At 40.6% G+C, this 16,297-nt stretch overlaps 1 protein-coding gene across 2 annotated transcripts in view; it reads left to right on the top strand.

The window, feature by feature from the left end:
• Nucleotides 1-8,911: 8,911 nt before the first annotated feature.
• Nucleotides 8,912-16,297, top strand: part of DOCK1 (dedicator of cytokinesis 1) — a 376,896-nt gene continuing 369,510 nt past the window's right edge. For both annotated transcript variants that reach the window (XM_081863133.1, XM_081863131.1), the window contains exon 1: nucleotides 8,912-9,008. In XM_081863133.1, coding sequence (XP_081719259.1) covers nucleotides 8,915-9,008 — 94 coding nt within the window. In that variant the 5' untranslated portion in view covers nucleotides 8,912-8,914. The remainder of the gene's footprint in view (nucleotides 9,009-16,297) is intronic.

The following is a 16,297-nucleotide window of genomic DNA, read 5'->3' as shown; positions in this document are numbered from 1 at the left end:
CTTCTACCCTCCTGGGGAAAGGAGCCCAGCAACGGAACCCGGGAAAGCAGCAGCCCAATGCTGGGGATGGAAGAACTGGAAGTCAGAAGGCCCAGACCCAGGAGGTGCTCCTTTCACTGGGAACAGATGCATCCCTCCTGACACAGTGATCGTTTGCACACACTGCAGTCCTCATGCAGCCTCATGAGTGTGCCTTGCTTCATCTTAAAAGCCCGGGAGCTGGGTCTGCCACCCACAATGGGACCAACTCTATTGCTTCCATGCAGTTCTGATTCCTCTTTGCCCTCAACTTGGACTCCTTGAACTTTGTCCACTGCCTCCAGCCTGACTAGCCCCACCTTTCCTGCCATGTAGCTTTAGCAGGCTTCCTCAGCCTCGGCTCCCCAGATGTTTTTGGCCTACAACTCCCATGATCCCTACCTAGCAGGACCAGTGGTCAGGGATGATGGGAATTGTAGTCTCAAAACATCTGGAGGGCCGAGGTTGAGGAAGCCTGAGCTTTAGCATAGCTGCTGCTGAGACCTGTTACCAAAGGTGGTATCTCTTCTCTGCCTCAATAAAGATTTCCTCCTCACTTTCAGATAAGAGCCTCTGTCTCCATAGGCTTGGCAGGAGCCAGGACTCAGCCCTACATCTCTGGAGTTGTCTGCTTGCAAATCACCTTTAATAGGCAATGCATGGGATATTGTGTGTGTGTAGTGTGTAAGTGTCTAAGGCTCTTTTGTCCTCTGATTACAGCAACTTGATTGGTCTGCGAAATGAGACAATAGATGGTTTGAGAGAGAGCTTTTTTGGCTGTGGCATTTACCTAATGGAATTCCTTCCAGGGACTCTTGCCTGGTGCATACACTAATGCCAGGCAAAGGCATATTTAGTTTCCCAGTCTTTTAACCTCTGGTTTATTTTCCTCTTCCTGTGATTGTTTTCCCACACTGTTTCTGTGTGTTTTGATTGTGCTTTTATTAGTTCCTATTAACTGTCTGTTCCCCATAATTTTAAAACAATCCCAGTAACATTTAGAGTCCCTTAAAGAACCTATATTAAATAATTAATTTTATTTCACTATGGTTTACATACATTTACTCTATAGTTTTAAATCTGACTCCAGCAGATGAAATTTGCTGACTTAAAAAAAAAATTTTTTTTGAAAGCTAAATATGCTTATATTTTAATGATTTATGTTACTTTTAAACTTTGTCTGGAAACCAAGATACCAAGAAGTTACTCAGAAATGATTAATATTCTGAAGAGGTTTACAAAATGATAAATAGTGAATTAAAAGCCTTAACTGATCTTGGCAAAGGTATTAATTAAAATGTTAAGCCAGTTAGAAGTTCAAAGTGTTATTAGAATTGATCTGACTCCTTTTAAGGGTTGTAAACAGCTTTCTACATGAAACTGTTGCCTAAAATGTATTTTTATAATAATCAAATATGTAGACAATTTAACTTCACCAGCACCACCTGATCGCTCTGTTTTCTCTGTAGCAAACACCAAATCAAGATTATGATTTGCTATAATGTGAACAATGTATTGAGACAGACCCATGGTTGCCATAAAGTTCTGAGTTGCCTGAAGCAAGACCGAATTGGTTATAACACTGAAGTTCCCAACATGATGTGGCCCAAATCTGAGATGCTGTCTTCCAGGTCTGCACTTCTGCACAAGTCATATGACCCGGATGACATTGCGGGGGGCCCCAAAGTGCTTTTTCGGTGCCCAAAAATACATGTTTTGGGGCACTGCACAAGATCACAGCCCCCAAAAGCACTTTCTTTCTTTCTTTGGGGACAATGATCTTGTGCAGTGCCCCAAAATGATAGTTTTTGTGTGCCATGCCTGAAAAAAAGTGCTGCCCGAAATTGTGTGAGATCACAGCAGCCATTTGGGCAGCTGTCCTTTTGCAAGAAAAATGGGATGTCTCATTTTTTCTGGGGCAGTTGACAGGTATGAGATCTCTGCTTTCTCTCTGCAACTCTTACATCCAGGTCCCTGATGGATTGATTTCCTGATGAGAATTGCCATGCGCACACACCTCTTTGATTTGGACTGGTGCTGAACTGAATATCTGGGAGATACTTGGTCAGGGTCCTCCAGGTCACCTGCTCAGGTCTTGCTAATATGCATCAGGTCATCCACGTTATCCATGATTAAACCATGGGCAAGAGTTGTTTTGCTGTGTTTTAACTTGGCACTAGAATAACAGATCACTAGATTGACATGACTTGAAACAACTGCAGATTGACATGACTTGAAAGCAGATTGACATGACTTGAAACAACTGAGAATATACCCACAATTCCCTAGGGAGGCTCAGCTGTTGCTTTTATTTCATATCTTTAGGTGCTGAGTGAAAACTTTTCTCTATAACTAGGCCTTTGGCTGATTAAACATTCTATGGCCTTTTAAATGTGTTGGGGGGTATTTGTTTTTGTTTTATTATGTATTTTGTGTTCTCATTTTGCATTTTTATGTTATGAACTGCCCTGTGATCTTCAGTTGAAGGACAGTATACAGATTTAATAACTAATAATACTAGTGATAATTGTCAGAATTAAAAATTGAATTTAATTAAACATGTATTCCCAGTGCCACAATTTAGAAATTTGCAAATCTACTTTCGAAATGAAGCCCCCCCCCTAATTTCCTGTGACAGATAGCTTAAGAATCATGCCTGTGGATTCTCTCAAAGTTATTCATAAACAAAAAGAGAAAAAAGAAATGGGGGAAAAAACTGCAAGAGAACTCTCACTCCCCAGAGATTACTTTTGTGTTCAGTGGTAGAAAGTCTGAGTTCCAAAATAGGATTTCAAGCATTTTTGATATAACAGCTAATTTTCTAAAAGTCTCTTTTCTTTCTGTTGTTATATTTGCCAGGGGGGGAAGTTCTCAAGGGATATGGAGATGTGATAGAAGCGTGCAGAAAATTAGAGACTCCTTCAAAGATGAAAGAGGTGGAGTAACAAAAGAATTGTGCACAATCTTTGGAAACTATCATGAAGGTTTCCCCAACATGTAACCTACTGTGCTATTTTGAAGCAAGTATCAAGGCAAAAACAAGTTATTCTAATTCTGACATGAAAAGCAAAAAACATAGTATATTGCTCATAGGCAGCTTATGGCTTTTTAAGGTGAACAATGGGCCATGAAACAGCTTACATCTATTGTGCTCGTGCATATTCATGAAGGCACGCCAAAGAGATATAACTTTAAAAAATCATTTAATTAAAAAGTCAACTCGTGAGAACAGTGCCTACTTCTCATAACAGTTTGGGGTGAGAATGACCTACTAAGATCCTGCTTTGCTAAGAACACTTCAGTCATTTTACAAAGCATAAAGAGCTGCCACAGAGAACAGAGAAAATAAGAGGGGAAATGTGTCTTTATTTTGCATACACAGAAATGAGCACAACCTAGCAAAAGCTAAATGTGCCCAAGTCTTGCTGAAATGGGTATAATTAATGTTCGAAGTAAAATGCTCTCCGTGGTCACTGACTGCCACAAATATATTTAAGAAAGAAGGGTGCCCCCTCCCCATATGAGCTCCACATGAGGCAATCGCCCCAGTCTTTTGCTGAGAGAGCATGAAAGATGACAGTTTTTCCCATTTTCTCCAAAGGGCTGAACCAGATGATAATTTATATGTGTAATTGCATTTAACACGCCTGGATTTAAAAAATAAAAATAAACAACAACCATGGCTAGCAATCAGGGTTGGGACTGGAGGTGTGGAGTGAGGTTTTGTTTTGTTTTGAAACCTTATCCCTCCAGTAGGGTTTTAGAAAACTATACCCCCCCAAGTTGCTATTTACCCTAGGAAGAAAACTGCCATTGGTGTTGTGTTACGGAAGGGGGGGGGGCATGTCTTCTTCACCTTCTTCGCTACAATATATCCATTTATTCCCAATTGTCAATGTCAAAAGGGACAAAAATCTATAAAATCCATAGAAAATCAATGTGCCAATTTGCTCAATTTCTCTAGGACTCCCTCACACCTCCCCTGTCCTCCATAATCCCTCAAGCAAGGTGTCAAGACCCTAATCCTGTCAAATCACTCTGCCAAGCCTTTCCTCCAGGAAATGCCAGTGCATGGACCATTGTCTTCTCATCAGGATGTGCTTATCTGCGCATATCTCCAGCTCTGCATATTCCCCCTCCCTCCTCCATATGTTAATCCTGTATAACCCAACCTCTTCTTAATGTATTCATGATGTCATCTGTGTAACCCAACCTCTCTTTAGTGTATTCATGATGTAACTGGGATGTATTTTGCACTGTATTCTGGGACATGGAGGGAGTTTCAAAAGTTCATGTCACCCCTTTCTCGCTGTTCAATCTCGTCTTGAACCTGTTGCGCAATAAACTTGGATCTTCTGCACCTTGCTCCTGCCCGGCTGAGCTCATTTTCCTCCGCAGGGACCCACGGACTTAGTCCGATGAGCTGGGTGGCAGGGCAGCCTCGCACCCAGATTTTGCCTTAACAGTTGATAACAGCTTTCTTCCTTTTGCAAATAAAAGTTGGGGAAGGGATTGTTGTAAGGCTTGCTGCAGAGGAGAGTTAATTCCTCTCTCTGTGCACTCCAGACCTGACTATAATATCCTTACCCGCACTTACGGTACTTATCCTTGCCAGCACTCACCAGGCTCATGGCAACCCACCTTCTGCCGCTGCCTCCCTTTTCACAGGGGGTGCCTTGCAGGACCAACACTCAATGAGCCCGACAAACAACAACCTGCCTGTCCCATCCCCTCACAGCAGCAGGGCTGCACTGTGGCTGTGCATGTGTGGGCTTGCAGAAGCCACATCCACACACCCCCAACAACCCTATGCCTCACCCATGGCCGCTGGCTAAAGGGTGGGAAGGCAGTGTGAATATGCAGCAGGCAGGTGCAGCCACCAGGGCTGCCTCCAAAGCCTTGCCCTGTTGCAGGGCTGGGAAAGGCAAGGGGATAAAAGCTTTGATGCTTGCCTTTCCACCTAATCAGCCTTTTCTGAGGAACTGGGAGCGGAGTGTTGCAGAGGGAATAGTAGAATTGGAAGGGTCCACGATGGTCATCGCAAGATTTGGGGTGGGGGAAGGTACTGCATGCCATTGAGTACTGCCTGGGGGGGGGGGGAGCACTGGTTTAGAGGCACATGAAATGGCAACCTTGCCAAAGCTCAGCAGGGATTTCTCTGCTCAGTATCTGAATGGAAGTCTCCTGGGAAACTCAACCCTTGAGCTCCAGCAAAGAAAAGCGTGGTATATAAATGAAGGGGAGATAAAAGGTGTTAAACTAGAGAACTGCATTTTACTTTATTTTATTGGTCACAAGGAAAACAGCAGCACACAAAGGAGCATTTTGATCAGGAAAACATTGCGGGGGGATGGAGGTGGGAAACTTCCTCCATTGTCACTAATGTGAGCAAGTTCACAATCTTCTGTAGCTGCACTTTAGGGTTGTTGTTGTTTTTAAAAAAGGTGGGAGATGCCAAGATTGGAAGATCTAATTATAGATCTCCTGTGCAACTTGTAGCCTAGCCTGTCAAATGTTTTTGCAGGAATAGAAATCTTTCTTCTCAGCCTACTTGAACAAAATGGACCGTTTATTAAGTACAGAACTGCAAACAAATACATAATATGCATGCTGGTTTGCCGTGACCTTATGAAAGCCAATAAGCAGAAAGTTCCTTATCCAAATAAATGCAAACATTAAAAATAACTGTACAGCTGCATTTTTAGGCAAGAAAGCAGCATATAAATGCTGACATAACATTTTAAATAGGCTCTGTGGTTTATTTTTGCACGCTCTTATTATACTAGTGCAAAATGGTGCATGCCTAACATTTGCAATGAATTTTTAAAAGGCCCTGTTGCGGTCTTGGAAATGTAGAGAAGCAAATGTACAAGATCTGCAAGCATCCCTCTACACTGTCCAGCTTACCAGAAAGGTTAAAGACAAGTGATCTCTTGAGTGAAGATGCAAGATGATAATCAACAAGAGGAAATGCATAACTGAAAAATGCTTCAAAGGAATAAAACAGCATTGACTACACTAGCAGGGTTCTACCAGTAAGTATCAGAAAGAAAAGATCACAATAAAGACTGTTTCTGTTTCATAGATTCATAGAATTGTAGAGATGGATGTCGCCACACTCCAACTCCCATTATCACTGACCATGAAATAGCCACACCAGGTTCCACCCAACACTGTGGGTGCCCCGTGCGCACATGTGACATCACACACACGTGACATAATACGTCACTCGTACAGTGGGAGAGCTTGGCAGAGTGCCCTGCTGCAGTACGCAACACGTTGGGTTGCCTGGACGGGCACCCAGAGTGAAAATTTTGTGGGTGCCTTGGCACCCAGGGCCCTCCAGAGATGGTACCTATGCCATGGGAAATGCCGGCTGCAACTGGTATTAGTAATAATAATAATAATAATAATAATAATAATAATAATAATAATAATAATTTATTTATACCCTGTCCTCCCCAGCCAAGGCCGGGCTCAGAGCGGCTAACAAGCAATAATAAAAACAAATTGAATGATTACAACTTAAAACAAAATTAAAATACAACATTAAAATATTGAAACATTAAAATATTAAAATGCCTCATTAAAATGCCTCATCGCAGGAGGAGAAGGAAAAGAAAAAAGAAAGGGAGGGAATCAACTTGGCTCCAAGCCAAAGGCCAGGCGGAACAACTCTGTCTTACAGGCCCTGCGGAAAGAAATCAGATCCTGCAGGGCCCTGGTCTCATGAGGCAGAGCGTTCCACCAGGCCAGAGTTGAAATGGCCCTTTTTAGAAATGTAGCCTTTTTAGCCTTGGGTGAGAAGAGCTTTGCACCCGGGACGGGGAAAATGGGAGTCAACAGACACTCAAGGAATAGTTTCAGAGAAAAAGCTTTATTTCTACCATCCGGCTGGTAGAAGGAGCAAGTGTGATAACTCACAAACAAGCATGAGTTCACAGTCATTTGCACAGAGCATATATTCCCCTTCAGTTCCCTCCCTTTTCTCCTCCTCATCATCATTAGTAGTTGAGCAACATATGGAGGGCCACAGTTTCCCCATCCCTGGTGTAAATAAACTTTAGGGGAGATGAGTAGGGTCATATCTAGAGTGGTTTCCTGCAAGGTTTTTTCAGTCGTCCCCTCCTTCATTTCCAAGAGGCATAACCCTTATAGCACTAGTCCTAGGCAAAAGCTGCCATGGAGCAAAAGAATGATGTGTCAGAGAGTAATAGCTAAGACTACTCCTAATACTTTTTCATTTGAAAAGTTTGTATATGTCTTTTTGAGTAATGATAGTCACTGAGGCTGAATGATATAATAGGCTCCCCCATCACCAGAAGCCTACAATATTCAATTGGGAACTTGCATTTCAATGATTTATGGAATGTTACGTTTTATTACAGTATGTTCTCAGACTGATCATAAAGAAAACAATAATGTGTTATATAATTTAGCAGAATTCCTAAAGTGTATTGTTTACATAGGTTTCTTAATAAGCACAGGGGCAGACTTTGGTAATATGGCTCCCAGAGCAAGGACAAAATTTGCCCCCCAGCCCCTATTCTTATTTTCACAATAATTCCTTTTGATACTTTGAGTAGGTGCCCATATAAATATAAATCGTTGTTGTTAATTTGTGCCCCTTCAGCTTGGTGCCTGGCGCAGAGGAACCGCCTACACAACAGTGCTAATAAGCAGATTGCCTATTCCAGTACATTGTTTTAAAAATTAACCAGAAGCAGGTACGTAATGATGTTAAGATCAATGAAAAAATGATAGAAACATTATGATTACCGTTAGTGTAATTACTAACAACAGGTCCTACAATTTCCAGAAGTGTAGCCATATTCATATAACGTAGCAGAAACAATAGAATCCTGTGGTATTTTCCACCTCCATCAGAAACATGAAATGTTATCGTGATATAGATAGATAGATTCCTGTTGTTGTGAATGACATTATTAGGTCCCTGTAACAGTGTTGCCGGAAGAGACATGGACAGGTGGGTGTATTTTCTTCTGGTGTTGCTGTTTGCAATTCTCTCCAATATATTTATTGTCATCCACAACAACGGGGATTCGTTCACTTGTTCATCTTCCAGTGTGATATATGCCATCATCTGTCAATGATGCCCTTCTGCGTTCTACATAGGACAAACATGCCAGTCTCTGCGCAAAAGAATTAATGAGCACAAATCTGACATCAGAAATGGAAATATTGGAAAAACCAATGGAGGAACATCTCAGCCTCCAGACATTCTGCAGTTTACCTAAAGGAGTCATATTGGAACAAAGGACAGCAACCTAACACCACCAAGTTACAACTGATCAAGAAGCTCAGTACTTTTACTTGTGGTGCAATGGATTTTTTTTAAAAAATCACATGATGTGTTAATTGGCTTAACAATGACAAGATAACTGTGTTATCAACACAACTAATTTTTGCATATGAAAAATTACTGCTAATAATGCAATTCTTGCTGTCTGTACTACTTTGTATGTCATTTCCTTCTAACTTTACTATTTGAAATATCACTCCTGCCCGAAGCATGTATATATGTATGTGCGGCTTGGGAAAACACTTCAATACATCCAGCAGGGTGCATATAGTCTATAAAAGCTTATGCCATAATAGATATATTGGTCTTTAATGTGCCATAAGACCCTTTATCTTGTATTCCCTAATACAGTATTCTGTTAGGTGTAGAAAGGTTGGTGCTACTGTTGTATTAATGCAACGTTAGCCTTAGACCTGCATAACCTAGGCTAAAGTCCTTGCCCACATAGGGACATATAAGGTAGCTGGTGTCATAAATACCCTTGTGACTCATTTATATGCTAGCTGTGCCCTATGGTTGCTCTCACACAGCTCAAGGAATGGAAGCAACCAGTGTAATGGGCATGGTGTATCTATGCAATTCATGATGGTAGAAACTTTTATGCTTTGCAGGATTGATGTGGAAACAACCAAAGGGACAGTAACAACCATTCCAGTCAGACTGTCAGGTAGGCCTTAGGGTCAAGCTAGATGTTGCTTTAATTGTGTAGTTAGCCATACTTAGGGATTTGAAAAATGTAATACAGATGCCCCGTAGTCAACATTTTCATCTCTAGTGCCCATGGGAACTCTCCTCTCACCCCCCCCCCCTGCAAGGCTTATTGCTGTGTAAAAGGATTTTCATTGCTCTTGTGTTGGGGTGGGATAACTCCCTATGCCATATGCTACTGTCCCAGTGGAAGTTACCCCATAAACTAAAATCAATCTTTTAAAATCCTCTGTCAAAGTTGCTCAACTACACAGTTAAAGTAATGTCTATTTTGACCCCCCGTTTCTGTATGAAATAACAATGCTCTGTGATTTCTACCATTATATTTTATGTAAGCTACTTAGAGGTCTTTACGTTTAGGAGTACCAGTTCCATTAAATTAAAGTAAATTAAATAAATACATGTTGGAAAGCTGTGGGAATAAATGAGAAAACTACAAGTGCAATGAAAAGTGTAGGATCAAACTTGCACTATAAGAAAACATCATAACAAACAATTTTTCTGATCATAAACTCTTCTGACATTAATTCTCATCAGAAGGTATTTCTATGGGTAATCCAGTTCCTGTAACCTTGGTACCAGCTCTTAAATTAAGAGTTTAGTGAGGTGCCGTTTATTGTGCCAATTGTACAAACAGACATTTTCTTTTTAAAAAACACAACTATTTTCTTTAAGGGAAACAGACTTGTCATCTCTGAGGTATTGTGTTGGGTTGTAATGAAAACAATACACTCATCATAAAGGGGAATGGAAGAGAGCAATTTGCAGAGAGGCAAATATGTGCCCCCAGTTAAAAGCATGCATAGAGCAGAACAAGACTGGCAATTCACATGAGGACCAACAGCCAAAAGAGATGACGACTTGTCTTTGCTACTGTCATCATGCCTATATTTTAAGCTCAGGCTGTGGACACACTAATCCATTTGTAGAGCAAAAAAATGTAGCTTTTTCTCAGTCTGGAATTGTTTGTGCTCACCCTCAACTTCCTGCTTTCAATCTAGATTGATTCTGATCCATAATTGTGGTTCTTCATTAGGTTAGCCATGTTTTTTCCTCTCTGCACATGCCCCACATGTGGTGCTTATGATCTCAACCCATGATGTCATTGTGCTGGTCTACATTTGTATTCATCAGTTTGCAATTGGACACACTGTAAGATAATGCAGAATCAGTCTGCAATGAGCTTTTATTTTTTGAATGAAACCAGTTTCTCAAGATGTGCTTTTCAGGGTGAGTTGGGGTGGGGGTGGAATGCAACAGATCTACACTGTGTGTGTGGACTATGTAGAAAATAGCAAGTATTCAGTCTCCATTGATTCTAGAATAAAATGTTCAAGGCTGTCTCAGAGGCCCTCCTTGTAAGCCTACCAGTGTGCTCAACTGGAGTGGAAGACAGAAAAGGGTTGTTTCAGTAGTGGCTCCACAAAAATGCAAGCCCCACTTAGGTGCAATGCAAATCTCACCTTCTTTGCAGGCCCTCAAGAGGGTATCCTATGTCAGTTTTAGATGCTTTTTTGCACAATGTTGCACAGGGTTTTAACTGGCTATTGCTAGTCTTGTTAGACCATAGGCACATTTGGATTTTTGAGTGCCATGAGTGCCACCTTTTCTGGCCATTTCTCCTCCCCTTGTGATCAACCCCACCCCCTGCATGGGAAGAGTGTGTATACCTACTTTGCTTTCCCAAGCAATCTGGTTAGGAAGTCAGATTCAGTAGAATTAACCTGAACCTAGAAAAGCATAGAGAGTTGAAAAAGGAAGTGGGCAGAACGGTCACTCTTGCAACTTCCTCCTTCCTCTATGTACTTTTCAAGGGAGAAAAAGATAAGAACCATCACCATTTTAAGACAAGGAAACAGTGGGGGTGGGGAGGGCTCACAGGCTCTCTGGCTGCCAGGGAAAGACCTCAACGGTGCCATTGCACCCATGGGCACCTCATTGGCAACTCTGGATTTTAGAGTCAGAACAACTAAAGAGAGAAAGAGAGCACACATGGGGGGGCACACCGGATAGGGTCAATCAATCAATCAATCACAAAATTATAAGTTGGAAGGGATGCAAAGGGTTATCTAATATGCCTTGGGTGTTTAGAGCAAGATTGGAGGACTTAGAGCAGATATTGTTGAACTACAGCTCCATCAGCCAAAGCTAGCATAGCCAGTGGTCAAGGGTGATGGGAATTGTATACCAGCAACATCTGGTTACTTTAAAGAAACATTCTTTCCAGTTTTGTTTTAATTCATTTTCCAAGCAGGGTTCTGTGAGACACTGTGTGAAAAGCTTTATTGAAGCCTAGATATTTTACATGCAGACAATTTATTTCATCTGCTAATTTTGTAATTCAATTAAAAAAGCAATCAATTTTGTCTGGCTTGATTTCTTCTTTATAAACCCATGTAGAAACACATTAGTTTTCAAATTAAATATAATTTTGGAAATGTATCACTATTTGCCACTGCTGTCCCTTATATGACCTTATATAACAATGTTTACTGAGAGACAGCATGGCATTTTTGATGAATTTGGAGGACACTTTTCCTTCTGCGACTACAGTTCATTTCATACCTACAGAAAGCCAATGTGATATTTGTACCATTGTGCTTCCTTTGTGTTTCTCTGCCATGCAGTTTATTTTTGTAAAACTATTGTGGCAAGCTGGCACTATTCATAAAAGGAATCAATTTTAATTTATCATTTCTGTGGTGTGGCTGGTTTTTGTACAGCTTTTAAGTGTAAATGTATACTTGGATGTTTAAACATGGAAATAAGCATGTACTAGATATATTTATTAAATAATCCGTATCAGATCGGACTCGTATGTCACTTTTTAACCTATTAAATTGTAATATGTCATTTTCACGTATTCAGTCTGTATGTTTGCTTATAGCATTTTCACCCTACTCTTCAGCCAAAAGGGCTCTCAGAATGCTGTACGTACTAGACAGTCCCTACCCATAGGCTTACAGTCTAAAACCACCACAACACACAAAGAGAAAGCAACAGGGAGGGGGAAAGGATTTTTATTTTCAATGACCGCACCTTCATGAATTGGTAGGTACGGCAACAGATTAAACCACAACAAACCAAAGTGAGAGTAAACATCGACAATATATTTGTTGCATTTCAAGATGCCAAGAGTCCAAAAGCAAGGACTTTTTGTAGATGTCTTATGCCTTGTACCACTGTGGCAGGCATGTCCAAAGTCCATTTTGGGGGCTTAATCCGGCCCGTCGGTCAGTTTAATCCGGCCCCCACAGGCAGTTCCTTCCTGTGGTTCTAAAAAAAGGGGGTAAAATCCTAAAAAAATGATCAACAACTATGGTCAGCCCTCATGCATGTTCACTTCATCAAATCTGGCCCTCTTTGAAAAACGTTTGGACACCCCTGCACTATGGCAACTTGCTGGGAAAGGGAGCTGCTCACTTGCTCCTCCCTGCAGTGGAGCTGCATCACCGCAGATGGCCAGAGAAGGTCACTGCAGCTGCCAGTCCAGCAGGGATCAGACAACTCAAGGGGCGAATAGTTTTCACATGGTTACATAAAATTGCTGATTCTGACTGGCCTGGCTCTTTAGAGCCAGCTTGTGGTCTATCCCTGCTTGCTTTCATACCTCTAGTTTTGATTAAAAAAAAACACCTAGTGCAGCTGTGTCTTTTCAACTTATGTCTCGAGCAAAGTGTGATAATATCCCAGTCAGGCTGCAGTCTTGGATGTCACTTGCTCTGAAGCAGCCTTGTGGAACTATAGGGAATTTAATTATGCAGGCATTTTTTTATCTGTGGGGGTTTACATTAAAACAATAAATAAATATAAAAATTGTTCAGATTGTAGTCTCCCTCCTAAAAGGATATTATGAAATGCAACAGAGGGCTTGCACTTTCAGCAGTGGGCAGCGCTTCAATAGAAGGTGTCATCTTACCTGTATTCAGAGTCAGTCCACAAGTGCAGCAGGTGTGCCATACAATTTACTTCATGGAGGTACTGTATAGAAGACAGGGCAGCAGCAGTGGCAGTTCGTTGCACTCTGTGGCCCTAGTCCTTTTGCACAAAGGAATAGCACTAGGCTGCAGTGTGCCTGCTTCCACAGGGCTGCAAATATACAGCCCCATGCAGATAATCAAAAATCACAATGATCATCTGTTTTGGGAGCTGGGAGAGAAGACTGAACCACACTCCCTGTTTCCTCTCCAATATAAACAGATGATTGGCACTATCAATCGTAGCAGGAACCCATGCACACAGCAGCAATTTGTGAATACAAATTCCTCTTTCAGAAAACTGCAATACATTTTTTTCCTGCCCCATATGACATAAATACTTCAGTACTACAGCATGCTTTAACAAGCCTGGTTTAAAAACGAATAAAAATGTGCAGTGCTACTATTAAAAATGCAGAATGCAACTATAAACAATAACCTATTTGAATATCTCAACCTTTTATAATCTAGTGGTTTCATGAGCAATACCTTGGGCATATGATGTGAAATGTTCCTTGGTCAAATGGGCTTCATATTAAAAATTATGCCCAAAGGGAGAGCTAAGAACCCAGAATATTCAAATTAAATTAAAGCTGTCAGCCTTGGTCAATGGTTGATGTGCCACAAAATACAGATATATATATATATATATGAGTTTCTCCACTGCCTTAATGATAGCCACATTTTAACATAGAATTAATTCCGACGGGCATGGTGAACTGTGGCTCACATAGAAAGGAACTCGGGTTGCTTTGTAATACATTTTGTTTAAGGGACAATCCAAGGTTCAATGAGTAAGAGACAGAAAGTAGATGATCCTAACTATTAGTTACACTGGCTGGGTTGGGTAGGATCACTTCTAAATGTTTGTGCACTGGCAGAGAAAGCGTATGCTGTTATTGTGAGACCCTTGTGTCAGTAAGACAAAATGTATATATCTTATATGTGTATAGACTCTGTGTTTACAGAGATGAGGACTGCATGGGGTCTAACTCGATGCTCTTGCTCCCCCTCTCTGTGTTTGTTATACATGGCCACAGATCATGTGAAAAGGGCATTAGGGGAGCATATGGTCTTCTTAGTCTTGCCGATGCCATTCCAATATTGACTTTTGTGCTTGCTGTAAAATCTTCCATGCTAAAGTGCCTGATGCAAAAACCTTATTGGCAAGAGAATCTCATTGACTTCAATAGACTTGGTCTCTATTGTGATTCCTTAGTCGATACAGCAAGTCTTACCAAGAACTGCAGCTTTATGTCAAATACATTTCCTTTCAGAGACAAACTTTTACTTTCAGAAGTCTTTTATCTTTATAATGAACAGAATCAATATAGAGGAAGAGCACAAGCTCTGGCACAGTATTTCAAACATTCTAGATCATGTTTGCTTATAATTATAATTCACAGGAGCACATTCCCACAATCAAGGGACAGGAAGGCACAGCATGAAGAAAAAATTAGCACTGAGCAACCTTTGTGAATAATTGCCTGTCAGTGAATGGCTTATTAAAGACAAAACTACAATTTCACAAGGCAGCCCTTGTGTTGGCTTGTCTGCTCTGAAGACTGATATATATAAACACATGGGCGCACGAACAGTTTTTAGAAGGATCTTTTCTTAATGGGATTTTGAATGATAAGTTCAAATGAATGCTTTTATAAAGTTGGACATAATAATGTCAAGGATAGCTGACCTCTGGAACAAAGTGAAGGTTCAGAGGATAGTCAGAAAACATTGAATGTGTGGCCAAAGGATTGTGCTGGTTAGGGATTTTGGCATTTACTTTTATTCATTTATTTTATACAAGGATTTTTATCTACCTTTCTACTGCTTATGCACAACAGCAAACATGGGACAGCTAAAAGCAGCTAAAACCAATTTTAAATACAGTAATAAAAATTATATTTCAAAATACAATATAATAATAATAATAAACAAAGACAGGTGCGGCAGATGAAACAGAGGCATCAGACAAAAATATTATCTGCCTAATAAGGCAAAAGTTTGCCTAAACAAAAAGGCTTTTTGCCATATGGTGCACACTTAGAGGCTGCCAGATAAGCCTCATTGCCAATGTGGTGCAATTATGGAAAAGATAGCCAGCACAGTCCTATGCATGTTTATTTAGAAGTAAATCCTACTAGGCTCAATAGGATTATTCCCTGGTATGTTTAAGGCTGCAGACTGTCTTTATAGATGTGTAAACAGTGTACCAATTTGGGTCACAATAAAATGTAACAGTACAAGTCGTAGGTCTGTTTAAATACTGACCATAATCCCACAGGTTGGAAATGCATGCACTCTCATAGAAACTTGTCCAAACAATACTTTAAAACAAAACACCTGAATACAACATCTTTAGCTTAGTTTATTCCAAGTAGGCTGGGATTGATAGGTCCATTTTCTTCTCAGAAAGCACATAAAAGTGTTAGTATCCATATGGCACCAATCAAATTATGATCTGTGCACAGTTTGAAGTATCATTTGGGAATTTGTGTCGACAAACTCTTGGTTGCAAATCACAGTTCTAAAATGGCATCTGATCAGCTGTCCCAAGTAAAAAACTGATATGATAAAAGCTGCATATGTTGAAATGTACAGCAAAAATGAACAATTGGTAGACTGAGGGCTCTAAGTAGTCTGTGAAACCAGTGAAACTAAGCCCCAGTGCACATGTTCAAAAATATTGTGCCAAAGAAGTGATGTGAGCATCTCCCCTCCACCATGTAAAAAGTCTCCTAACTGGGATCTCGTGGCTTGGTTCACACCATCTGCATGGTGGAATGTAAGGATCTGTGCTGCTTCATTACCATGCTATTTAAGTATTGTCCTTGCCTAAATTTATTTACCGATGAAGAGACAGTACTCATTCAGCTGTTTCGCCTTTCTTGTTTTGTTACAACCTGTCCATGCATGAGCAAACATGCTCTATAACTACTATAGTCTTACCGCTAACCTGCTCTACGTTTATTGTAGAGTTTGATCAGCAATAAAGAGATCAAGTTGAATAGAAAATCAAACTACTGGACCCTAGACAATTTATAGGAGAACAAAGTATCTTTTGAGAATACAGATGTTGGCTACCCCTTGCCTTAATCTTCTTTTGCTTCCACAACATCATGACCAAATCTCAGTACCTAAAAGTTGTGTCAGAGGCTCTTCCTCCTGGTGGCAGTCAGTAACTATCCTCTGGTCTTAGATCTGAATCACCCAGCCTACCTAAATGAAATACAAAATATACCAAAAACAAAACAAAACAAACAAACAAAAA

Source organism: Podarcis erhardii, assembly GCF_964252035.2.
Source record: "Podarcis erhardii genome assembly, chromosome: 5".
NCBI classification, from domain to species: Eukaryota; Metazoa; Chordata; class Lepidosauria; order Squamata; family Lacertidae; genus Podarcis; species Podarcis erhardii.
The sequence above is the reverse complement of the archived record's forward strand: the minus strand, read 5'-3'. Positions and strand labels throughout refer to the sequence as shown.